The sequence below is a fragment of the Solea senegalensis genome, linkage group LG13 (genome assembly GCF_019176455.1).
Source record: "Solea senegalensis isolate Sse05_10M linkage group LG13, IFAPA_SoseM_1, whole genome shotgun sequence".
Taxonomy (NCBI): Eukaryota; Metazoa; Chordata; class Actinopteri; order Pleuronectiformes; family Soleidae; genus Solea; species Solea senegalensis.
Window position 1 is genome coordinate 18,341,021 of NC_058033.1, and position 25,332 is coordinate 18,366,352.

A 25,332-nucleotide genomic window follows, 5' to 3' on the forward strand; every position below is an offset into this window, starting at 1 on the left:
TAGTGTAAGTATAGGCGATAAAACACTCGATGTTGAATTCCCTGCGTTTATGACGGGAGCATGCGCATTTCACTGCGAATGTTACCGCCCCACCAGTAAGTTTACTTCGAGAGCTCCACCTTAGCTTCACCTTGTCCCTGCGAGAGTGCAGGCGAGGGAGGAAAAGCAGTGTTATGTCAACGCGGAGGGACAAGTGTGCTGTTGGTGGCTGCACAGTGGAGCACAGTGTTTTACACAAACTTCCAGCCTCAGAGGATTTTATATATGAAGCTAATGTGCCGGATAAAGTCAGCAAACGTGTGTTTGTACCACTTCGCATCAGACTGCGGCCAGCGGTCGCTGTATTTAGCCAGCGAACATATTTCACTGACGTACAAACACACACATTGTTAAGAAAAGGTCAAATAGAGCTCATAACTGACCATTCTGACACGTCCTAATTAAAAATATTTGTTCAGTACGTCCTCCATGACTGGAGCACAGACTCAGTCTGATACAGTCACATACAGCAGCAGTTTATGCAGCTCGCCGCGCGCCACTGGCAATCAGCGCGGCGATCAGTGGTGCTGTCCCTAAGTGTTTTTAACTGATTTACTGTTCGGCTCGATCCTTATGTAGGACGTCTCTTTCTGTGACGGCACTCTCGCTGTTTTCTGCGCACGCTGCCATGTTGATATTGTCAGAGAACTAGTGGAGGGAGGGGGAGACGAATGGAGCTGTAAAGCGCTGTAAAGAGGACAAATCAGAAACCCCCTGGAAGAAGTGGGTGTGTGTTTGCCTGTGTCTCAGGCACAGTTATGGATGCACAGTGCCACCTTGTGGACTAAACAAACTTATGGTTGTGAGCAAAGCAAGCGCTCCATGAAGTCCTGGTGCATTTTGTCTCCTTTCAATCTTCACTGTGGATGTTGAGCTTTAAAAATGTCACAGTCCTGTCAAGAAGAGAAGCTATGAAGTGAGAACTTCACAGCAACATTCTTGTCCACTGAGCTGCCTGCTGCTACAACACTTGAGTTCATCATAAGCTTTGAACTCACAGATACAATATATGTATGACCAATGCCGCCAGACCTAACCAACCCTGCAGTTGTGGACCTGCCAACTGCTGGGCTTGCCACAACCCCGGGGTTGTTCCAGTCCGGCAGGTTCAGTTCCAGTTCCATACCCGCTGGGTTGTTGGTCATACAACAGTGGGGTTCTGGTCCGGTGGTTTTGGTTCTACAAGGGCAGGGTTGTTCTAGTCCCAGGGCCAGAGAAGTGGTAAAGGGTTAGGACTAGCCTCAGTTAAAGGGACACTTCTAAGTGTGACAGTATTATTGACACATGATCAGCACTGTTCAAAAACAACAACAACATTAGCTCCTCCTCCTCCAGGAAGTGCACAGGTTGTAGGACCTCTTCCTACTGTATAAATCGAGGCCTGGACCAGGCCTTCGTCCTCGTCTTTGTTGGCAAACAACCATGGACGCTTTATATTTGGATAGTTGTGTGAAAACTTAACCTTAATAAATAATAAAGAATCCAGCAGATTATTTTTGAATAACTTTAATGTTCATGTAAATATCAGTAAATGCACAATCTATAATGTGATAGAATCATAATAAAAAAACATGTATACAGATTTATATTTAAAGCAGAGGAAATAAATATTGAGTTGTTTATTGAAATAAAACTTTGTTTGAAACATTTCTCCTCATTTTCCTTTGAACAAAAAACCCCAAAATATTTGATCAAGTTTCAGTGAAAAAGTTTTTTGTCCCTGTAATACTTCAGTCAAAGAGACAAAAGACGAGTCCTTGTGTCTCTCTGTCGTTGTGGACTTGCGTACGTGTCGGTAATAATTTGTCGTCGTGTCTCAGGAGCTGATGTTTTATTGATGTGTTTCAGATGTTGGACACAAGTCTCCATGTGGATTTTTGACATTTGTTTCGCTTCAGATTTTCAGGCAAATTTGAAATGTGGTCGACCTCAAACCTGCGTCTCCGTCCGTCCGTCCGTCTCAGCTGATGATGAAGACCCTCGGTCCGTCCTCTCTCATCGGAGGAAGACTCTCGATCACCATGTTGTCCATCAGTCCGTATTTGTCCTCTTTTTTGCTCCTCCCTCCTTCTCTTCTTCTTCCCCCTTCTCCTTCATGGGGCAATGCCTCCTCTGCAAGCCCCTCCCTCTCCACTGGCTGAGACAGCTGATTGGTCAGCTGCTTCATCGTCATCTGTCCAAAGAGACGACAAAGACTTTATTTCACATCCTGAATCTAAAACCCTGTGAAGACCCAAACGTCCCGCACGTCATTTTCACGGCAACGTCGATGTTGGTTTTACTCTGCATTCTATTTACATTGGAAATGTGTCGGATGGTCGCAAACGCATCTGGGGCTAGCTATTGTTCGACTGTGAATCACATGATCCGGCTAAGTTTGGACTATCGTGATCACATGACATGAACGCAAACTGAATGATTGTCTTAGTCTAAGATAATCATTCTAACCAGTCTAGACTAAAATCAGACTTTCAACATAGATGTAAACACTGAGCGCGTGTGAGGGGGAGGGGGCAACAACCTGTAGCTCCCTGAAGAGGTGGAGCATGGCCACGCCCACCACGATGACCAAGAAGGCTCCGAGCGTGGTGACCACATCCACGGCCACCATGCTCCTCCACTCCTGGAAGAGGATGATGGAGGTGGAGAGGACGACGGACGTGAAGAGGACGTAGTAGATCGGATAAACCAGCAGAGTGTTGAAGGAGTCCAGAGACTTGTTCAGGTAGTTCACCTGCACACACAGAGTCACATGACCACCACGCTACACACCAACACATGACCTCACAGTTTACCTCACAGTTTACCTGGGTTACTATGGAGACAACGAGACTCACAAGCAGGATCCACGAGAGAGGGTGAGCGAGCACTGAAATGTCATAAACCACTGGAGAGAGAGAGAGAGAGAGACTTGTTTTGACTTTTAACACAACGTGTATTTCTCATTTCTCATCGGAAATGAAGTCACTGACTTGTAAATGTAGAAATGTGTCATCAAATAAACAAAACAAATATGAATATGTATGTATGTATGTATGTATGTATGTATGTATGTATGTATGTATGTATGTATGTATGTATGTATGTATGTATGTATGTATGTATGTATGTACGTCCGTCTCATCACCAGCGCTGAAAACAGTCCAGAGGTCTAGGACGTCGCTTCTCTGCTCAACACATCGTGCGTTCGAATCCCACTCAAGGTAAGTGATTACCACTCTGTGTGTGTGTGTGTGTGGGTAAACAAAAACAAACAACAAAACTAAAAACCCTTCAAAAAAACAAAAGTGTTGTGTGTCGTTCGGTTGCGTGCGTTTGCGTCATTTCAATTTCAACGAGGATTTCCACTTAATCATCATCATCTGCAGCAGCTGTGGAAAAGGTAAACAACAGTTTTCATTTTTTGTGACTCTTATTTTGTCCAATTCTTCATTTGGAATATTTCATTAAGACTGAAGTCAGTGACACAAAGTGACCACACGAGGCAGCAGAGGACCAGCAGCTCCTGTGTGTGTGTGAAATGGCCTCTGGACAGGTGTGACAGAGGAGAGCGGCATCATGGGAGCAGTTAGGAGGAAGAAGAGGGAGGAGGAGGAGGAGGAGGAGGAGTGTTAGTAAATAAAGAGAGAATGTCACTGGTTATCGTTCTTTGTTCTTTGTTGAGGAAGTGAAACCTGAAGCTAAAGCAGAAGGTACAAATTAAACTTTCTGTTTCTGACGTCACTTCTTCATTCTTCTGTTAACTGTGTGAACCGGACTGTGGGCGTGTCTGTCTTCTGCCGTCTCACCTGTGTTGATGACGATGGCGAGGCCTTTCACCGAGGACACGGTGAAGGCGCCGAGCAGCGAGCACACGCCGATGTAGACCAGGATGTTTGACTGACCGTAACGTGGAGAGAAATACAAGACGAGCACGAGACAGAGCAACAAGACTGCAGAGACGTACACCAGGAACCCTGACACACACACACACACTTTTCTGTAAGAAAGCCATACAAAATCACGATTCTGAGAAAAAAAAAAATTCTGAGAAAAAATCATAAATCTGACAAAAACAATAATATTTCTGAGAAAAAAAATCTTAATTCTGACAATTCTGATGTGTTGACCCTGCCCCTCGTGTTCACCCCACCCCTCACCAGGCTTGAGCAGCTTGCCGGTCATATCCTGTAGCGATGTCACTTCCTGTTCCTCCGGAGCGTGGAGGACCAGCAGGACGCTTCCCAGCACGCACAGCAGACAGCCGAACTTCCCAATCACGTTCAACACCTCCCCCAACAGGTAGGAGGAGAGAACTGCACTGCAACACACACACACACGTATCACACATGCGTCGCTGCGATGTTCTTTGTGCGCCGCTGTCGTCGTCAAAGGAACGTGGATCTGTACCTGATGAGCACGCTCAGAGCGCCCAGAGGCGTGACCAGCGTCGCCGGAGCAAACATGTACGCCACAAAGTTACACACTTCACCTGCTCCCACTGCACACACACACAAAGAAAATATTACATTACATAATAATTTTACTTTAGTCTTTTATAAAAAAAAAACAAAACAGATTCTTACTGGTTAACAGGCCTCCCCACCACAACCAGTCCTTCAGATAACCATGACCTCCATGACCTACACACACACACACAAACATGTGTTTTTCCAACTTTTCCAACAGGAAACTGAAGTTTGTAAAACACTCACTCTCCCACACCAAACCCCATAGAGAAAATCAATGATTTTAACATCACAGCACACAGGAGTTCACAGGAGTTGTTGATCCACTGCTGCCTCCATCACTAAGTTCAAATGTCTTATTTTAAGAGTTCGGCATTTAAAATCCTACGTTCTGATTTACTTTAGGGACACAAAGTGACCACACGTCGCAGCAGCAGACCAGCAGCTCCTGTGTGTGTGATGTTAAAATCACTGATTTTCTCAATGGGGTTTGGTGTGGGAGAGTGAGTGGTTTACAAACGTGAAAAGTCTGTCTCACAGTGAGATGAAGACGTGATCATGTGACGTAGACAAAGTAGACTCACCTGCTCTGGTGTGACCGGCGTCGGCCAATCGTAGCAGAGCTTTCTTCTTCAGAATGACGCTGGAACCAATGAGGACGGCTGAGAGTAGAGCCAGAGTCAAACCCAGCCAGTGGTTATAAGGAGAGCCTGGAGACACACACACTGACACGCACACATTAATAAAAGTCTGTATTTTTAATATTTGATGATTAATATTTAATTATTGCAGCTGAGATGCAAAAAAAGTTATTTATTTAATTTCATTTGTTTATTTGTTTTACCAAAAGTTGAGGTTTTTTTTGACAACATTTATGACATTAATATTTACTTTATTACTTTCACTGCACCGGCTATTACGTTTATTTTTGATTGAAAATCTATAAGGAGAAATTTCAAAATACCAATTTCATGTCATATTATATTAAATAATTATATACGTATACAAACACACATATATAAAACATATCATTATTATATTATATATATTATATTACATATGTATATGTGCATATATATATACATATATATATAAATACAGTATATATACTGTATATACTCAGTTATTCTTGCCGTTTTTTGTCCATGTGATAAAATGTAACTGACAAATAATCACTTTATCATTTCAGTTTATCATTTGTTTACAAGTGTGTGTGTGTTTGTACCTGTTGTGTTGTTGCTATCGTTCAGGTGTGTGTTGTCGTGTGTTTTGTCTCCAGTGATCACACACACAGCAGAGTGGGAGCCACACCACACAGTCAACAGTGAACCTGCAGAGAAACAACACACACACACAGAAATCAACATTTAACAGACAATAAATATCACAATCATAAGGTTTAACAGAGACTGAGAGAATAATAACAACAACAGTAATAATAATAATGTTTTATTATTTTTCAGTGATTCTTGAGAAAAAAGACAAACCAGGTTAACTTTTGTTAATTTTAAATACTTTGAAAGTTAAATGAGGAAGACCTGGGTATAATAATAATATAAAGGTATAATTAAAAATGCATAACTATCCATATAACATAACATAAGTAAATAATAACATATATTACATGAAGAGAACTTTAACTTTCAGAAATATAAAAACAAAGACAAACAGGAGACGTCAGAGGAAGTGTGGGCTGTGACACCGTTCTTCAGAAACACGTTTACTGTTCTCTTGTATATTCTTCTATGATTCTATGATTTGATGGCAGTTCTCAGTTTGAGGTTTAAAATAGTTGTTATCAGTTAGTGTAACTGTGTCAGGCAGAGTTAACTTAAATCAGGTTATGATGTGGATAAATGTGAGTTTAACAAAAACCTGTTTCACTGAATTATTATTATTATCATAAAAAAAGAAGAAGAAGAAGTTTCTGGAAATACGAGCCGTTTGATTAAGTGGAGTTTCTGGTTCGACCACTGATCATGTTTGCACTGTCAACACACACACACACACACAAACGTAAAGGCCAGAGGTCAAACAGCGTCTCTCATGTCTGATTCTACATCAAGTGACTGTGTAAATATGTTTATTAAAACAAGATTTGTTTTTGTTTTTGAACGTAAACAAATAATACAAAAATACGTTTTATTGTGAAAGGACACAAAGACACAGGTGTGTGTGTGTGTGTCTCACCTGCGCTGCACAGCGTCTCGTTGTCCACGTGAACATCTCTCATCGTGTCGCTTCGACGACAATAAACGAAGAAAGGCGAAGAAACACGAGTAAATCCTTAGTTTTAAAAAATAGAAATGCAGGGAAAACCGCTGTGTGTGTGTGTGTTGTCGCCAGCAGCAGCAGCAGCAGAGAAACAGGACGTGATGACGGCTTCTCCTCCTCAGACTGAGCGTCACCTGAGCCTGACCACGCCCACTCTACCCTATCATAGCGGGGCAGGTGAGCGAGCGAGCCACGCCCACCTACACAAACTCAACACACAAGAGACTTGAAAAAACCCTAATAACTAGTAACAGATAAATATACATTTCATATATATACATGTATATATATAATTTTAATAGTAATAATAATAAATAATTAAAGATTATTTTCAAACACCTAAAATCATAGAGAAAATCAGTGATTTAAGCTGGCGGGAACACAGGAGCTCCTGCTCCTCTGCTGCCTCGTGTGGTCACTGAGTTAAGTCTGAATTAAATGTTTCAAATGCCGATTTGACAAAATAAGACATTAGAAGTTAGTGATGGAGGCAGCAGTGGATCAACAACTCCTGTGAACTCCTGTGAACTCCTGTGTGTGTGTGATGTTAAAATCACTGGTTTTCTCTATGGGGTTTGGTGTGGGAGAGTGAGTGGTTCACAAACTTCAGTTTCCTGTTAGAAAAGTCTGTGTCACAGTGAGATAAAGACGTGAACACGTTCTTAAAGATGTCATAGACTTAAGACATAGACATAGACTTACTTTTTTATGAAAATAGTTTGATTTTAAATGTAATAACCACAGTGTTTACGTTTAAATGTGTTAAACGTGTTTAACTCTCTCAACTAAACTAAATGACAATAAACTGAAGTCACAAGATTTTTCCCATAAGTCACAATACTTTATTTTCTAGGAAAAATAAATTGGTCCATTTCTCAGCATTGGGGTTGTTGTTGTTGTTTCTTCAGGTGTCAGGGGTCGGGCTCAGGGTCAGGTGACAACGCTGGGCCTCAGTTGCAGTAATTCTGGAGGTCAAAGATGTTGCAGGGTTTGTGGCAGCACTGCTCCACAATGCCGCGCTTCACCATCATCTCCATCTGGTCCTTGAAGGCGAACTCGGCCGCCTCATTCTCGCTGCCTGCCGCCGCTGAGGCTCCGCCCACCTTTGCGGGAAGGAAACCTGAGGAGATGGAGTGGACGTGGTCAGTCGTCGCCGTCACGTTTTTTTTTTGCATTTTAAAGACGCGCAGTTGCCGCACTCACCCAGCAGGGGGTCCACGTCTCTCTTGGGGTTGTAGAAGAAGCCTCTGTCCCCGCAGACCAGGTAGAGGGCGTCGACTAGGTGAGAGCCGCACAGGTGCTGAGGGGCGGAGACAGCCTGAGCGCCCGCCGGCCACGACGCCATCAGTAAGACAAGCAGAGAGACAGACTGGAGCCACAGTGCCGCCATGGTGGAGGAGAGCTGCAATTACACGCACACACACCGACAGGCACACGCACACACACACACACACACAACATTTTCCTTTCAAAGTGATTTGAAATTTGAATAAAACTAAAAAAAGAGAGGACAGGTGAAGACAGAGGAGGAGATAAGAGAACAAAGGAGGTAAAGGAGGATAGGAGGAAGAAAAGGAGGATTGAGAGGGAGGAGAAGGTGGAGAACACGGAGTAAGTAGAGGAAACAAAATGGAGGAGGAAGTGAAGGAGGAGAAGGAGACCACTGAGGTGGTAAAGGGGAGGACGAGTCAGTGGATGAAGAGGAGGTGATGAAGGAGATGGGACAGGAAAAGATGAGGGAGAAGGCGAGAGAGGGGGAGAAGTTAGAGGAGGCAAAGGAGAGGAAAAGAAGGAGGAGGAGAAGGAGAAGGAGTGTGTTACCTGTCGAGCTGGAGGAGGTGAGTCTGTGATAAAGAGGAGGAGGGGGTAACAGGAGCTGAGAGCAGGTGAGTGTGAGGAGGAGCAGAAGTTTGTCCTCCTCACTTATACTCATCACCTCCACCTGGACACGCCCACTGTGTGTGTGTGTGTGTGTGTGTCTGAACGACGACAATCACTTAGTAAAACAAACAGAGTTAATGAAGCAACTTAATCTGATCACTGATCAATACTGACCATCATCATCATCAATCATCAGCTTCTGCTCATCTCAGCTGCGCGCACACACACACACACTAATGGCGCTGCAAACTTTGACCACAGGTTTTATTTCTTTCATTTTCTTTATTAAATGTCCTCTGAAACTTAAGAACATTTATAAAAGTTGTTTTGTTTAAATTCAGCATATTTTACGTCACTTAATACAACAAACAAACTTAGCTAGCTATTTCACAAAAATACTTCAAATCTACGGGCCACATGGTGGTGTAGTGGTTAGCACTCTCGCCTTGCAGCGAGAAGACCCAGGTTCGAGCCCCGTTTGGAACAAGGGCCTTTCTGCATGGAGTTTGCATGTTCTCCCCGTGTGTGCGTGGGTTCTCTCCGGGTTCTCCGGCTTCCTCCCACAGTCCAAAAACATGCAATGTGGGGATTGGTAAATTGGACACTCTAAATTGACCATAGGAGTGTGTGTGAGAGTGACTGGTTGTTTGTCTCTATCTGTGTGGCCCTGCGATGGACTGTCCAGGGTGTACCCCGCCTATCGCCCGATGTAGCTGAGATTGGCACGGCACCCCCCGCGACCCTCTGGTTGAGGATAAAGCGGTAGATGATGACTGACTGACTGACTTCAAATCTACATCAGTTTAAGTCTACGACATTTTTAAGAACGTGTTCACATCTTTATCTAACTGTCACACAGACTTTTCCAACAGGAAACTGAAGAGTGTAAACCACTCACTCCCACCCACACACGCACACAATCACTCACTCACTCACACACACACAGTTTTGCTGACTCCTGTTATCGTCTGTTTGTCGCTAACTGAGCGGAAACTCAAGTGAGCGTGATTTGAACGTGTTACCGTGACGACAGTTCATGACGAACGTCACTAAGTGTTTTCCTAAGAATATCTTCTTTTTCTGATGACATGCAGTTTTTCTGTTTTTTCTTTAATGCGTGAATTTGGTCAAAAACGACACAAAAGGAAAATATTAATATTATAAAAGGATTTTCTTCCCACTTCAGTACAAAAAAATTGAAATGCAAATAATTTAAATCAGAATAATCTGTTTCAAATCTTTGATTTAGAAACAATTGAATCCACCAACTAATAATTAACTCGACTTCTTTGTTTCAGGATTAATAACATATGTCATTAAACACAAGTATACACGGTATTTTTAAAACATGTTTTAACATCTTTTACATTCTGTTTGATCATATACAGTATATATATATAATTGTTTCTTTTCCTTTGCTTTGTTTAACTTGTGGCTAACTCCACTGTAAAACACAAACATTATTCAATTTCATTGAATGAAAATCAACTACAATGAGAAAAGTAGAAAGAAAAAACACATAAATTCAAACTTTAATCTGATAAAAGTTGACTTTTATAAACATTTTGGCTAATGTAAGTTTTATATATATGTATGTATCTTGCATATGATGTAAGTAAAACTTAGTTGCATTCATGTTACATAAGACATCTTTAACTTTCTATTAAATATTTAAGTTTAATTTTAGGTTTAACTTGTAGTTTGACACAATATTTTTGTTTTGTCAATCAAAACAAAAATGGATAATAGAAACACACACAGATGCAACACAAATCAAAAATCAGTGTTGAGAACGTGACTGAATAAACATTTTGTTGGGGGAAGTTTTGATGTTTGTGTGGATCCATTCCAACTTTGTTTGTAAAGCACCTTAAAACAACCAAAGTAATGAGTAAGAAATAAATCAATCAATAAAAACTCACACAAAGTGATGAAATACATCGGGAAAAAAAGAAAGTTTTGTTGTGTTTTTCTGATTATAAGTGATCAATCTGACAAAATGTTGAGTAAGTTTAACTGTGTTGTTCAGACACGACATTAACCCTCTAAGACCCAAATATAGAAAAACCTAAAAACAACAAAGTTTACATTTCAGATGATGTTGAAGGCCTTTGATGCAGAAATTAGAGGTTTTTTTTAAAAGTTGATGTACAATTTTAGAGAAATGTTGTAATATTGCAACATTGGGCTTAGTTCCTGTATTTGTACTCACATAGCCCCACAAAGGTATATAACATTAATAATAATAATCACACATCAGTCATATTTTTTATGAAGTTACGAAGAATTTATTACAAAACAAATTAAACAACATTCCTTTTTCTCTTTTCATGCCTGACTTTCATTGGTGGTGAAAGTCCCAAAAACAGTTGTTGTCCTCTGAAAAGCAAAGGCGAACATCACACTTGCTGCACTGCGTGGGTCCTCGCGTACATCCAGTGGGAGGTGTGCACATCTGTTGTGTGTGCAACGATCTCTTCTGAGCATTCAGAGGGCTTCCTGATGTCACCGCCTCCCTTTGCCTGGAGATGGTCGTCCTCTCTTTTGTGGATCAGGATGAGAGATGATGCTCGCTGTGCCTGAAACAGTCTCCTTGCTCGACATCTTGAGAGCTTTGCAGTCCCGCTTGTAGAGGAGCCAGGCATTGACCACAGCAAGGATGATGGTGTGCCAGAAGACATACATGTACCAGTGACGGGATTTGATGGGGAACTTAGATCCACACCTCCCATGAATTTCCCCTTGAAAGGAATCATCTCATCCACAGAGTTGTGCTCTTCTGGAACCACCTGCAGGCATTTCTCTCTGAATGAATCAAGCCATGGTCTGAGTTTCCATAGTTTGTCTTTCTTTTCCGCCTCTGATACTGTTGTGTTGATGACGTCAACAGGGATTGGAATCTGTTGCGTGGCATCACATCAGCAACAGGGGAGGACCGTGTCTCTGTCTCCCAATACATACGGGTCCCAGCCATTTGTACCAGGCCCATCTTCAGGTACAACATTTTTTCAAAAATTTTTTAAATTTCCTTTGCAGTGGTGTTTACACATGCTCCATGTGTCTGAAAGCTGTACTCATGTGTCTTTTGTGTCAGAGCCTCAATCATGTTCCCGTTCTCTTCTCTGATTGGACGATGACACTAACGCTCAGTGTGACCAATGAGCACACGCCACAGATGACACGCCCATGTCATTCATGCTGCAGCTGGCCAAAGACCCCCACATACAGAACTCGCCAAAGCCCCCAGAACCTAATAAATGCACTTGTAGAGCACTTGTCTCACACACACACACACAGTGTTTTGTTTGTTTTTATTTCTTTATTTGTGCCTTGGTCTTCATTTGCTAAAACCCCATGAGGCCTCCTCCCACCTCTCGGGCCCCCTCCTGACGTCACAAATTATGGATGGAAAAGGGCTCATGACTCTTTGGACTGAGAACACACCTGGTCCAGTTAATAGCATTAACTGCCGACAGTGCAGTGAAAACAAATTGTGACAGTTAACTTCAATTAATATTGATTGATGTAAATACAGTAAAAAACTTATAAAAAGGTGTACATAAACAACTTCATCAGAATACAAGAGGTCACAGCACTTCTCTCCCCCACTCCCATCATCTCTAACGTGTAACTTTTAGGCTTCAAATCAGCGAACATTTACACGTGATTGACTGCACCTGCGTGACGAGCTCAGCCGAGCATGTTGTATGCAAACGTTTACGGTGTTTACTCTGCTTTAATTAATAATATAACCACCGACACACTAACTTAAATATGGCCCATATGAGCTAAATGATATTTGTGTAGAAAAACAATAGTTTCATATTTGTATAAAAACCGTCGTGGAAGACGCCTCGCCGGACCGGCATTTCCCCGGTCCATGTGTGTGTCAAGATTATGTCGTTTAAATTGAAATAATGTATCCGCAGTAAGACAGTGAACAGCAGTAAGCTACAGGCACGCTGGTGTTGCTCAGGTCAACCTCGTGTCCTGTATGACCGTCAGGTGCAGACGTCCACTGGACTGTAAGGACACAATATAGAGATGGTACGAAACGACCGTGTAACGGACTTGAAATACACCTGAGTGAAAACACGCGACAGTTTAAACACGTGCAGAGGTGATTTCTCAGTAGTTGAAAGAGCGTGTGGCTCTTAAAAGAGCCGTTGGGTTAAGAATCACGGTGCGTTCAGGTTCCGGGTTGTTAAGCGCCGAGTGCAGCCCTGCGTAGACCACGTCCATAGCGGCGACGGTCTTTCACTTGGCGTGCTCGTAAGTGACGGTGTCGCGGATCACGTTCTCCAGGAACACCTTCAACTTGCTGTGATTCTCTTCATAGATCAGACCGGAGATACGCTTCACGCCGCCGCGCCGAACCAGGCGGCGAATGGCGGGCTTGGTGATTCCCTGGATGTTGTCGCGGAGGACTTTGCGGTGACGCTTGGCACCTCCCTTACCCAGACCTTTGCCTCTTCCACTCATGATTCTGTTCTTTGCTCAAATCGATGAAAAGTCTAATCTAATCTAATTTAAAAAGTCATGAGCCTGGAGGGATAGCTCAGGGCTTCTGCTCTTTTCTATTCATAGTTCGTGACATCAGGAGTGGGCCGGAAAGGTGGGAGGAGGCAAAGGACTCGTGAGGCCCAAGCAAAGGAACACCAAGGCACAAATAAAGGAAAGAAAACACAACAAACAAACAAACAAACAAACAAAAACACAGTGTGTGTGTGTGCATGTTATTTACGTGTGTGTGTGTGTGTGTGTGTGTATGTGTGCATGTGAAGGAGAAGTGCTCTACAACTGCATTTATCGGGTTATGGGTGCTTTGTCGAGTTCTGTGAGTGGAAGTCCCTGGCCAGCTGCAGCATGAATGACATGGGGGTATCAACAGTGATGTGTGCTTCCTGTATAGTTTTCTGGAGAGAGGGGTTAATTGCTGTTCTCGTGTATTTCAGTGCTATCACTTGGTGTCTCTGTCTGACGGTCTGGATGCCGGTTATGATGTGGATGTAATGGTTGCTGATGTAGGACGGGAGTCTGTGAGCCAGTTTCAGTGCTTTGTTTTGAATGACCTCAAGTCGTTGTAACTGGTTGTCTGATATATTGATCCAGGCGGGGACGTAGTATTCAAAGAGTGGTCTAATGTATGCCCGGTAGACTTTGATGACTGTTAGTGGTGATGCGCCATGTTTTCCACAGAGGGCTTTGAGGTGGTTGAGTCTATTGTTTGCTCTTTGTTCCAGGTTATTGATGTGTTTGGTCCAGGTCATGTTGTTTTGAAATGTTACACCAAGGAATGTTGCTTCTTTGCTGATAGTGATTTTGTGATTGTTGAGTGACAGATCGATATTGTTGGGCTGCAGGTGTGAGTTCTTGGTAAAGAGGATGCATTGTGTCTTGACAGGGTTCAGTTTGATTCTCCACATGTTTGTCCAGGTTTCTATTTCAGTTATGCATGTTTGGAGTTTCTTGGCTGCTAGATTTGGGCGTTTAGAGCTGGACCAGTAACAGAGATCATCTGCAAACTGTGAGACTTTGGCTATGGTGGCTGGGGGGTAGTAGATATCAGAGATGTATACGAGGAATAAAATTTCCCTATGTGGCTGAGAAGGCTTATGGGGGGATAACTTGAGGTGTTGTGTGGATCTTTTCCAGGTTTGTGGATCATAATGTCCAAGACCACTTTCCATGGTGAGGGGAAATGTCCAGTGGAGAGGCAGATGGAGAAGAGCTGTCCGAGATGTTGAAAGTAAGTGGCTGGTGCTTGTTTTATTAGAGTGGTGTCGACATTATCTTCTCCTGGTGCTTTGTTTTTCATTTTCTTTAGGTGCAGTTGTATTTCCTGGATAATGACTGGTTTTGTGAGTAATTGGTGCTCTGTGGTGAAGTTGGCAGTGTTTGTCTCGTTTGTATTGTGTTTGGCTATTTCGTTATCTATTTCAACCAAGTTTTTTCCATTAATTGTCAAAATGGGGGTCTGACAAGAATGAATGTTTTCCAGGTAGTTACAGAAAAGTGTGGCCTTTTCAGCGTTGTTATTGATTATTGTGCCTGATGATTTAAGTAGTGGTGTGTTGTTGGTCTCTGGGTCTCCGTTTAGGTTCTTTATTTTTTGCCAGAATGTCCGGGGGTTTGTGTCTTGATCGAGTTTTCTGTAAGATGTGTTCCATGTTTTCTGTCGGTGGAGGGTAAGTTGTGTTTTAAGAGTGCTTTGCAGTCTGTTTAATTCTGTTTTGGTGTGGGGTGATCTGGACCTGATGAAATCCCGTCGCAGCTTCCTTTTGTGTCTGATGAGCTGAAGGAGGTGAGCAGGTAAAGTCTGTTTTGATGGTTTTGCTGTATATTGGGATATGGTTTCTTCTCTGGCTTGAATGAGAATTTTGCTTAAAAGTGATGCTTGTTGGTCCAGGTGTTGATGGGTGGTGATGAGAATGATGTTCTTCAGTTTGTCTTCAATGTTTGATCTATATTTTTCCCATTCTGCAGTTTTATTGTTGTATTTGAACAGGTAAGTGGTCGCTGGAGAGGTGGTTGGTGGTGGAGAACTTATGGAGTTTAGAAGCCAGGTCGGGGGAGCATATAATGAGGTCCAGGATGTCTGTGTTGCCAGTTAGTGGAGATATGTAAGTGGGCTCATTTGTGTTGACGATTGTTAAATTTGTGTCGGCGAGAATTTGTTTGAGTACTTTGCCACTTGAGTTTGTTTTATTGCAGTAGAAGTCAACATTTTTGGCATTGAAGTCTCCCATGATGAGGGTGTGGCTGGAGGTGGATATGGCTTGGAACAGGTTTCAGGAGGGTTTTTTTCCGGGGGGACAATAAATGCTGATGACTGTGATGGATTGATTTAAATGGATTTTCATTTTTATTGCAACATATTCATTTCCGTTGAGTTCTTCTGATGTGAGACCAAAATCCATTTCACTGTATTCAATGTTATTTCTGATTAAAATGGCTACTCCTCCTCCATGTCCTGTCTATCGCTCTTTTCTGATGATCGAGTATCTAGGAATTTTGATCTGTGATTTGGTTGATAAAAGTGTTTCATTCACAGAAGCTACAGAGATGTTCTTGTCATTTAGCAGTTGGATAAGTTCTTCTTTATTTCCTCTTATTCCTCTGATGTTTATATGTAAAAGGTGCAGAGTGTCATGGTGAGAATTATCGTCCATGGCCAGTTTTTTGAGGTCATCTCGAAGATGAGCAAGATGGGTGCTGTCTCTGGAGTACAGGCTGGGGGGGGTTGGTGGGTTTTCCAAGGGGTTGTTGCCAAGTTGAGTCATGTTTGACAGGTAGACTGGGCAGGTCTTGGAGGCGGCGGAGTGTTCACCTGCACAGTTGGCACACTTGGCATGGCGTTTTTCTTTGGTGCAGGTTTTGTGATGGTGATTTTCTCCACATCTCAAGCAGACAACCGGGTTATTGCAGTTGACAGATACGTATGTGATTGAACTGTTGACATTTGAAGCATTGTTTAATGGTAGGTGGAGGCCACGCCTTCTCCACTCAGTACTGGAAGAGGTCCATGTAAAATCCTTCATGGAGAAGGCCGGCAGCTTGATCTGGGTTGGTAAGGTGGATTTTGAGGACTGTGGTTGGTTGCTGAGTATTTCTGCTTATAATTCTATGCAGTCTGGTGATTTGGATGCCTTGATTTTCCAGTTATACTTTAATTTGTGTTTCAGTGATGTTAATGTTAATACCTTTAATGACCAATACTTTTACAGGGGGGTCAGATGGGGTTTCAGTGCCTTGTTTGCGTGCCAGTCTGCAGGTGAAATGTGCTCCATTGAATGCTCCTCCTTGAATGCGCCATGGTGACAGAAGTCTGTTCAGGGAGGGGATATCCTTAGGGAAAATGAGGAGATTACAGTAGGGTCCATAGTTTGCATTTTGTTCATTTCAGCTGTCAGCCACATGATGGCAGACAGCTGCATAAGCTCAGCAGGAAAGGAAACAGAAATGATTAGTTCAGGATTCACTCAACTGAGCGAGCGTCCGTCCTCAGGTCACGTGACAGCTACCGAGTCACTGTCGTGCTGTTAAACAACAATGGCAGAGAGGATACAGGACACAAGTCACTTTATTAAATGTTTGATATTTGTGTATATTTGCATTGACAACGTCCGAGAAGCTGGCAGAAAGTGGTGGGAGTGGTGTGATTGGTTCCTGTCCTTCCAGTAAAATCTATTCCATTGTGACTAGGGTGGACTTCATCTGTGTGATGGCACTATTGATGGAGGTGGACTGGGTGTATTTGCTGAGTTCATAGTACAGGTGGTTGATTTGGGCAAAAATATTCTTAATGATAAGATGGTCGATTTTCTCTGTAGTTGGAGGAGCTGGTGTCTCAGCAGAGATGGTTGGGTTTGGACTGGTTACCATGGTTACTTGTTCATCAATACCGGAAGGTTTAGATAATTTCAATGTTTTTTCTTTTTCTTTAATGACCCGTCTGGATTCTGGTGATGCAGTAGGGTCCATAGTTTGTAATTGTTGAAGAGTGTTTGTAATGAAACTGCGTACTGCTGGGTCACTTGGGGGAACAGGATTCTTTTTAACTGGTGCTGATTCCTGTATTTTAGGATCGAGAGCTTTTTTCTTTAAAGTGGTGTTTTCTTTCCAAAGCATTTGAAGGTTTTGCTGTGGCCATTTTGATCAGGGGACCAGAATGTGTGGTGAGGGGGAGGGGGGAAGTCCTTTAAGTGAGTGATAGTGATGTGTCGTTCGTGAACGATTCGTTCAAAATGACTTCGTCTTTTGTATGACTCGGGAGTAATGAGTCATCTCAGTGAGTGATACGTTCATTTTCATACAGTACCTTCCTTCGCCACATGATGGCAGGCAGCTGCATAAGCTCAGCAGGAAAGGAAACAGAAATGATTAGTTCAGGATTCACTCAACTGAGCGAGCGTCCGTCCTCAGGTCACGTGACAGCTACCGAGTCACTGTCGTGCTGTTAAACAACAATGGCAGAGAGGATACAGGACAAGTGTGTATTTGCTTTCCTAGGGTTTCATTGCATTTTGTTTATTATACTTTGTCAGCTGAAGCAAAACGATGTTGCCTACAGTGTTAAGTGTTTGAAAACCGCAGTCTTTTTTACAACGCCCACAAGAGGGATACAGCGCCAAGTGGGTGATTAATGATTAACGTTGTGACTGCATAGCCAGTGAGTTTTTAATCTTGGTCTCCGCATTTGCATGTAACGCACTGACGGCTGCTGTGTCCGTGGAGGAGAAGTGGAAAATCTCTGCAAAATCAGAGGCTTCATACCACTGTCGCACTAAATGCGGTCTGGTTTGCTCGCGCTGAACGTCTATGGTCCGGTTCCGCGAGGAGAGTAATCTGGTAACGTGGATGATGTGTTGGAGGCTCTCACGATGAAGAACTGGCTGCAAGAGCCAAGACTTTAAATGCTGTACCGCGGACGTGATAGAGAGCAGCGGGTTTTTTGTGTGGGCGTGCCCAAAACCGCCCTCCTTCTTTACCTTCTCCAATCATGTGAAGAGAATGATCATATGAATCTTTTTTTAAATTGTTTTATTTTTATTGTACACTGCGGAAGTGTTAGAAAGCGTCATCGTTAACAATATTCAGAATTAAAGTTATTTTGAAATCCTATTTTCCTAAATTAATTAATTCATTACTTACATTACAATTACATTCAACTAATTAATGAATGTATATTTTAATTAAATTTAGGAGAAACGTTACATTAAAATCATCTTCAGCAACAACAATATCTTCCCGTATAAATCTTTCACACCGTTTTGCACTGGCATATATATACTGTTTATATATTTCATAAAGTTTATTTTACTTTCATAAGTAGTTTTGTGCATGATTTGTCATTAAATGACGTAACAGGTTTTTTTGTCTTATCAGTCCTGAATGCAGTTAGAGGTAGTGGATTATATTCTAGGGCAGAAAGGACAACTATTCTAATACTATTGTAGATCAAAATTCACTATTCATGTATCAAATGGCTTTGAAGCACCAGGACACAGTAATATATACACAGCAGCGTCTTCTTTGTTCTTTCTTCAAGTACATGAGCTTCCAGTACAGCTCATTTCCCAGTTATTATATATATACATACATATATATGTATATATATACACATTTTAGGGTTATTGATAATATTATAGTATTACACTATTGACAATGAAGAGTAATGGATCAAAGACAATGCACACGCTACATCACTCGAAATCAATTACCCAACTAATTGCCAACCATTTGGATAATCAGTTTGATGATTTCCCAGCTTCTTAATTGTGAATGTTGTTACATTGTGGTTTCTTTCAATGATTCATTAAAACTGAATCGTTTTTGGTCAAGACATTTGAGAACACATAAGTTGATATACACACACACACACACATACACGAGACTATAGAGGTCAACGCTCGTTAGTGACGTGTGGTGGCTCTTAAAAGAGCCTTTGGTTTGGACTGCGGTCAGGAATCAAACATCCTCTTCACTTCTTACTCTTCTTCGCTGTGGCCTTCTTCGCAGTTTTCTTTGCGGCAGGCTTTTTGGTGGTTTTCGCGGTCTTCTTGGCAGCGACCTTCTTCGGACTCTTCTTCGTCGTCTTCTTTGCCGGCGCTTTCTTGGCAGCCGGTTTCTTCGCCGCCTTCGCCTTCGCCTTCTTCTTCGGTGTCACAGCGTTCTTAGCGGGCGCTCTCTTCACAGGAGTCGTCGCTTTCTTGGCGGCGGGTTTCTTTACTTTAGCGGCGGTCGCGGTCGTCTTCTTCTTCACCACTTTCTTGTCGTCTTTCTTCGCGGGTTTAGATTCCTTCTTGGTGAGTCTGTAGGAACCAGAAGCGCCGGAGCCCGAGGTCTGGTTCAGAACTCCAGCTTCTACCAGTGAGACGATGGTTTTGTTGATCCGTTTGTTCAACTTGTTCACATCGACGTCTTTAGCGGCCAGATATTTCTTGATAGCAGACGCGGACGCACCTTTGCGTTCCTTGCTGTCAGCAACTGCGGCGATGACCAGCTGCTTCAGATTGGGTCCGTCTTTCTTGACGCGCTTCGCGGCTTTTCTCTTGGGAGACTTCGCTGGAGCTTTAGCCGCCGCCGCCGCCGCTGGAACTTCTTCCGCCATGTTCGGTTAAGGTTGAGTATCAGAGTAAGAGACAGTGAGAGAGGCGCGCTCAGTTGAGTGTATGTGTGTGTGTGTCCCTCTGTGGAGCAGGAGGCGGGACTTATAGAGCGCATGAGAACCGTAAAGAGTGAACGGCGAAGGGCACCTGGATTCAAACATGGTGACACTTGTGCTTTTTCCTCCTCGATTTGTGCTAAAAATCCTCCGGAGACAAACACGTGTTCACGTCAGTGTTGTGACCACAGTGCGGGGACACTGTCCTCTCCACACCGAGCTCATGTCCACTCATCGGGACGCTCGTGTGTCTCTACAGGACGCCTCAAACCGCTCTGTCGCGCCGCTGCTGCGGACACGTCCTCAACAGATTTCTGTACATTTCGTCTCATAAAGCGCATAAAAGGTGTCCGTGTCAAACGTGGCGGCGGTTCCCCGGTGAGCGGAGACGCGCGTGGATGGAGTCACGGTGCAATGTTCCCAGCTGTGGGCCGTTTGCAGCTGAAAATGGACTCGTTTAGTGTGGAGGTAAACACACAGTTGTATGAAAAGACCGACACACGAGCGACTGTCTCATCTACGTCATAAACACACCTGGCCACTAATGAGCCTACGATGCTTCCGTTTGTCATTCAGTTCTATCAAATATCCATCATTAAATCATAGTTTTTCCACAATTGTCATTTCAGATATCCTCTTCTTTTTTGGACAACTTCCTTCAATTTAATTGTCCACTGTACTGCCCTTTTTAGTTATTAAGTTTCATCTCCACATAAAGTTATCTTGAATAATAAATGATAAGATAAAATCTAAGATTTAAAATACAACCAAACACCTCAGTCATCTAAACTCTTTTTCATCAACTTTCATCAGATTATTTCCCTGTAAAATAACCAGATTAAATAAACAGCTTGCAAATACCTTTGAGCTTTTTGTTTTATAGATATGAATTATAAAAGAAAAGTGAGCATATTACAAACAACTATGTTTATCATTATATATGAAGTCTTAAAAGAGAATATCCAAACAGCTGTTTTTTTCAATTGCAACACATTGACACAACACAGACTGTGTTCACAGTCAAGTGTTGATAAAATTACATTTCTTGGCATGATCCTAGACCACAAAATCTGTTGGAAACCACACATTAAACATGTTCGAGGGAAGTTTATTCACAATCAGAAAGCACTATACATTATATTGTTAAGATATTGATAATTCTGTAAAGTGCAGTGTAACCATGTTTGAAAAAGTGGGTTACATTTATGATTTGAATTTTACAACACTTTAAAGTTGCACAAATACATTGAGAAAACAACACATATGATTGTAATCAAGTAAACAATTGTAACAACTAAAGTCCTGTTGTTTTTGCTCTGTATGTTTGTTTGTTTTGCACAGTCCTTGATCATACACAGATGATGCACAATGAGAAGAATATTTTATTTGACCCCTCACTCATGACATGAATACACGAGAGACACAAGGTCAATGTCATCCACACTTCACTTCATTCACTCAGAAGAAATAAATCAGTGTCTGACAAATTACCACTGAATGCAAGACTGTGTTCAATCACCAATCACCTGCGTGATCACATTTGAAAGATATGTCTGTGATTAAATGAAAATTCTGACAAATACATTGTTACTGTACTTATGTAAAAAATGCACGTATCTGCACTTGATTTTTTCTTGTAACTTGTACTTTTACTCCACTACATTTCCTCCAGCTCTCTTTGTTACTCGTTATTAGCAAATAAAACCTTATGGTCTGTATTTATATAGAGCTTTTCTCGCTTCACACTACAGTTGTCACCCATTCACACGTCTTTCATACGCTGGAACGTGGGGTTAAAGGGATAGTTTGGATTTTTTTAAGTTGTATGACACAGACCCCTGGAGTAGAGCCATGGTTCAGAGCAGAGTAAAGTAGTTCTGGGAGAGAGTTTGTGACACATAGCCACAAACATGCATGCATGTTATGTGAACAAGTTTGAACAAAAACCACTGCAGATCAGTATGTCACCATTGCTCAACCCCAACTCCTCATTTTTTACAGTTCAGTTCAGTAAATGTCATGTACTTCACTACTTTTACTGGAGTCAGTTTCTGGTCACATACTTGTACTTTGTGTTATTTCAGAGATAACACTGAGGGCGTTTTTCACTTCTGGTTTCATCCCGCCACTTTCATTTCAAATTTCCCCGTTCTCTTCTCTGATTGGACGATGACACTAACGCTCAGTGTGACCAATGAGGGAGCAGCTGGTGAATATATAAACACGGTCGCTCTAACTTCTTGTCTTCGCCACAAAAGAATAAACCGAAACAGTAAATATGTCTGGAAGAGGCAAAGCCGGTAAAGTCCGAGCCAAGGCGAAGACTCGCTCCTCCCGTGCCGGTCTCCAGTTCCCGGTGGGCCGCGTGCACAGGCTCTTGAGGAAGGGTAATTACGCCCAGCGTGTCGGCGCCGGATCTCCGGTTTATCTGGCCGCTGTGCTCGAGTATTTGACCGCTGAGATCCTGGAGCTGGCCGGAAACGCCGCCCGCGACAACAAGAAGACCAGAATTATCCCGCGCCACCTGCAGCTGGCTGTCCGCAACGACGAGGAGCTCAACAAGCTGCTCGGCGGCGTCACCATCGCACAGGGCGGAGTCCTGCCCAACATACAGGCCGTTCTTCTGCCCAAGAAGAGCGACAAGGCCGCTGCTAAGAAGTGAGCCGGAAACACGGGATAACCGCAGCAACCAACGCAACAACGGCTCTTTTCAGAGCCACACACTCGCTTCACTTAAAGACACAAGCCTCTGAATAACTGGTTATTAAATCAGACGTTTTGATCTTCAGACAATTACCTTAATTAATAACTATCTTGAAGCTTTTTGTTTTCTTCAAAACACAGTGTGAAAAGTTTATACGGGAAGTTGTTGTTGCTGAAGATGTTTAAATGTAATGTGTTTCCTAAATTTAATTAACATATACATTCATTCGTTAATTAATTACGTAAAGTTACTTAAAATAACTTTACTGTACTGTTTTAATATCCGTTATTAAAAGTTTAAGCATTCAAAAAAATCTTAAATAATGTTATCGTAAAACTATACAGGAAGCATACACCACTGTTGATACCCCCATGTCATTCATGCTGCAGCTGGCCAAAGACCCCCACTCACAGAACTTCACAAAGCCCCCATAACCCGATAAATGCACTTGTAGAGCACTTCTCTTAAACATCACACACACATACACACCCATGCAAATAATATGCACATACACAGGGTGTCTTCGTTTGTTTTTGGGTTTTCTTTTCCTTTTTTATTTGTGCCTTGGTCTTCCTTTGCTAAAACCTCACATGCCTCCTCCCACCTTTCCGGTCCACTCCTGATGTTACAGACTATGGATAGAAAAGGGCAGAAGCCCTGAGCTATCCCTCCAGGCTCATGACCCCCTCGACTCTTCATTATCGTTTTGAGCATACAGCAGAATTATGAGTGGAAGAGGCAAAGGAGGGAAAGGTCAGGGTAAAGGAGGCGCCAAGCGTCATCGCAAAGTTCTGCGCGACAACATCCAGGGAATCACCAAGCCCGCCATCCGCCGCCTGGCTCGCCGCGGTGGCGTGAATAGTATGTCCGGTTTGATCTATGAAGAGACTCGTGGCGTGTTGAAGGTGTCACACCGAGCACGCCAAGAGAAAGACTGTCACCGCCATGGACGTGGTCTACGCGCTCAAGAGGCAGGGCCGTACCCTGTACGGCTTCGGCGGTTAACAACCCGGAACCTGAACGCAGCACGACTCTCAACCCAACGGTTCTTTTAAGAGCCACACACACTTTCACCTACTAAGAAAGCAATTCACTGACAACATGGTCTATGAAGTAACTAATCACTTCACAATTCACGACTATATGTGTGTGTCCACTGCAAAGGAAAACAAAGGAAAATATATATATGTATATGTGTGTATATATATGTGTATATACATATATATGTGTATATATGTATACATATATGTATAAATATATATATACATATATGTATACATATTTTATGTATGGTACTTTATGCTCATACTTGTCTTAACTTTGTTTTCTTCTCTATCATCCTGTTCTGTGTTTATTTGGGTTTTGTACACCATGTTTTTAATAGTTTTGTTTTCATTTATACAAATAAAACACATATATATACGTTATACATGTTTAGAGCTGCTACTCACAATTGTTTTCATTGTGGTTTTATTTTCTCAATTCATCATAAAAAGGAAGCTTTTCTGACGCTTGCTTGGAAAAAAGGCTTCTTCATTCATTTCATATTACGTCTAGTTTGATATGAATTTGAATGAATTCACTTTGTAAACATAATAGATGAAAACAAACTACACCAGTACATCAAAATATCGATACTTTTGATACTTTCAGTAACATTCATTTGAGGTAAAGTTTATCATGAACATGAACACAGTGGAAAGTTACTCAACTATTGTGATCTTGTCTAAATGATAACAGAGTTCACTCCATGCCACAGTACCAGTGGTTCAGCCTGCTCCACACTCTGCTCACATTTCCTGGTTCCCTCCCTGGTATGAGGAGGAGCTAACAGGCCCCACCCACTGCTGCATCACATTTTTTTGAGATCAGAGCAGGAAACAGTTCCACTTCTGAGAAACAGAAACTCAGACGGTCGTCGTGACTGAGAGGTGAAATGGCGCAGGCAGGAGTTCAGCTGCAGAGCGAAATCTTCTCTTGTTCCATCTGTTTGGATCTTCTGAAGGATCCAGTGACTCTTACCTATGGACACAGCTTCTGTATGAACTGTATTAAAGACCACTGGGGCACAGAGGACGAGAAGAGGATCTACAGCTGCCCTCAGTGTAGAGAGGCCTTCATGCTGAGGCCTGTGCTGAAGAAAAACACCATGTTGACAACGTGATCTATGAAGTAACTAATCACTTCACTGAGATGATGTGTCTCCTGCAGAAAAGAAGCTCTGATGTGAAGCAGCAGATCAAAGCTGAAGTGAGTCGAGTCAAAGACGTTGAGAGAAGAAGCTTCAGCAGGAGCTCACGGAGCTGAAGAAGAGAGAAGCTGAACTGAAGCTAAATTCTCAGTTCATCAAACAAACACAACGATATTTACAAATACAAGAGTTCATGATGGAAGAAAACTAATAAATACTTCAAACTTTTAGGGATATGGTTTGATGAGGCAGGTCAAAGGTCAAGTTCTAACTCCATGTCCTAAATATCAAAGAGAAATCATGAATCCAACATTGAGAGACGTGTTATCACAAAAGAACCAGAGTGACTGTTACTAAATATGACTGAGTGTGTGTGTGTGTGTGTGTGTACTATTATTATTATTGTTAGCAGTAATAGTTCATTTACATCAACTGTTTAATCCACACTCCATACCACATGGTGGCACTAATGCACCAAATGGTTGTTTGCCAACCGCCATAAAACCTCAAAGAAGAAGCAACGCTTTGAGTGTAACACAGGAAGTCCAGACCAGTGTGACCGGACACTTGTTTTTGTTGTGAAATCAACTTTGACAACAAATGTCAAAGGTAAGAAACATTTACAGCA

General features: G+C 42.4%; 5 protein-coding genes and 1 pseudogene across 5 annotated transcripts; 2 read left to right on the forward strand and 4 right to left on the reverse strand.

Annotated features, from left to right (window-relative positions):
• Positions 1-1,529: 1,529 nt before the first annotated feature.
• nipal4 (NIPA like domain containing 4) lies at positions 1,530-6,897 on the reverse strand. The gene is made up of 10 exons (XM_044041239.1): positions 6,678-6,897; positions 5,713-5,817; positions 5,072-5,212; positions 4,605-4,661; positions 4,429-4,519; positions 4,179-4,339; positions 3,828-3,995; positions 2,847-2,926; positions 2,561-2,773; positions 1,530-2,212 (listed from the first exon to the last, which is right to left on the reverse strand). The coding sequence occupies exons 1-10, from the start codon at positions 6,718-6,720 to the stop codon at positions 2,000-2,002; spliced, it is 1,272 nt and encodes a 423-aa protein (XP_043897174.1). The 5' UTR covers positions 6,721-6,897; the 3' UTR covers positions 1,530-1,999.
• A 689-nt stretch (positions 6,898-7,586) lies between these two features.
• On the reverse strand, positions 7,587-8,641 carry ins (preproinsulin). Its single transcript, XM_044041240.1, has 3 exons — positions 8,583-8,641; positions 7,965-8,163; positions 7,587-7,881 (listed from the first exon to the last, which is right to left on the reverse strand). Exons 2-3 carry the CDS (start codon positions 8,149-8,151, stop codon positions 7,712-7,714), a joined length of 357 nt encoding a protein of 118 aa, XP_043897175.1. The 5' UTR covers positions 8,152-8,163; positions 8,583-8,641; the 3' UTR covers positions 7,587-7,711.
• A 3,293-nt stretch (positions 8,642-11,934) lies between these two features.
• Positions 11,935-13,242, reverse strand: LOC122779666 (histone H4-like). Its single transcript, XM_044042234.1, has one exon. It carries the CDS (start codon positions 13,122-13,124, stop codon positions 12,900-12,902), a length of 225 nt encoding a protein of 74 aa, XP_043898169.1. The 5' UTR covers positions 13,125-13,242; the 3' UTR covers positions 11,935-12,899.
• A 5,190-nt stretch (positions 13,243-18,432) lies between these two features.
• On the reverse strand, positions 18,433-19,813 carry LOC122779663 (histone H1-like). Its single transcript, XM_044042232.1, has one exon. It carries the CDS (start codon positions 19,753-19,755, stop codon positions 19,126-19,128), a length of 630 nt encoding a protein of 209 aa, XP_043898167.1. The 5' UTR covers positions 19,756-19,813; the 3' UTR covers positions 18,433-19,125.
• Positions 19,814-21,492: 1,679 nt separating this feature from the next.
• On the forward strand, positions 21,493-23,194 carry LOC122779664 (histone H2A-like). Its single transcript, XM_044042233.1, has one exon. It carries the CDS (start codon positions 22,088-22,090, stop codon positions 22,469-22,471), a length of 384 nt encoding a protein of 127 aa, XP_043898168.1. The 5' UTR covers positions 21,493-22,087; the 3' UTR covers positions 22,472-23,194.
• A 7-nt stretch (positions 23,195-23,201) lies between these two features.
• LOC122779665 lies at positions 23,202-23,703 on the forward strand (annotated as a pseudogene).
• The last annotated feature ends 1,629 nt before the right edge of the window (positions 23,704-25,332 follow it).

What these genes read in the sequence shown, in the direction of transcription:
- LOC122779664 (XM_044042233.1), top strand. Translation starts at nt 22,088, where the DNA reads ATGTCTGGAAGAGGCAAAGCCGGTAAAGTCCGAGCCAAGGCGAAGACT.
- LOC122779666 (XM_044042234.1), bottom strand. Translation starts at nt 13,124, where the DNA reads ATGAGTGGAAGAGGCAAAGGTCTGGGTAAGGGAGGTGCCAAGCGTCAC.
- nipal4 (XM_044041239.1), bottom strand. Translation starts at nt 6,720, where the DNA reads ATGAGAGATGTTCACGTGGACAACGAGACGCTGTGCAGCGCAG. An exon ending in GTGGGGAGGCCTGTTAACCA is followed by an intron (nt 4,520 to 4,604) that starts GTAAGAATCTGT and finishes GTGTGTGTGCAG; the next exon opens with TGGGAGCAGGTGAAGTGTGT. An exon ending in CGGCAAGCTGCTCAAGCCTG is followed by an intron (nt 3,996 to 4,178) that starts GTGAGGGGTGGG and finishes TGTGTGTGTCAG; the next exon opens with GGTTCCTGGTGTACGTCTCT.
- ins (XM_044041240.1), bottom strand. Translation starts at nt 8,151, where the DNA reads ATGGCGGCACTGTGGCTCCAGTCTGTCTCTCTGCTTGTCTTACTGATG. An exon ending in AGACGTGGACCCCCTGCTGG is followed by an intron (nt 7,882 to 7,964) that starts GTGAGTGCGGCA and finishes CCATCTCCTCAG; the next exon opens with GTTTCCTTCCCGCAAAGGTG.
- LOC122779663 (XM_044042232.1), bottom strand. Translation starts at nt 19,755, where the DNA reads ATGGCGGAAGAAGTTCCAGCGGCGGCGGCGGCGGCTAAAGCTCCAGCG.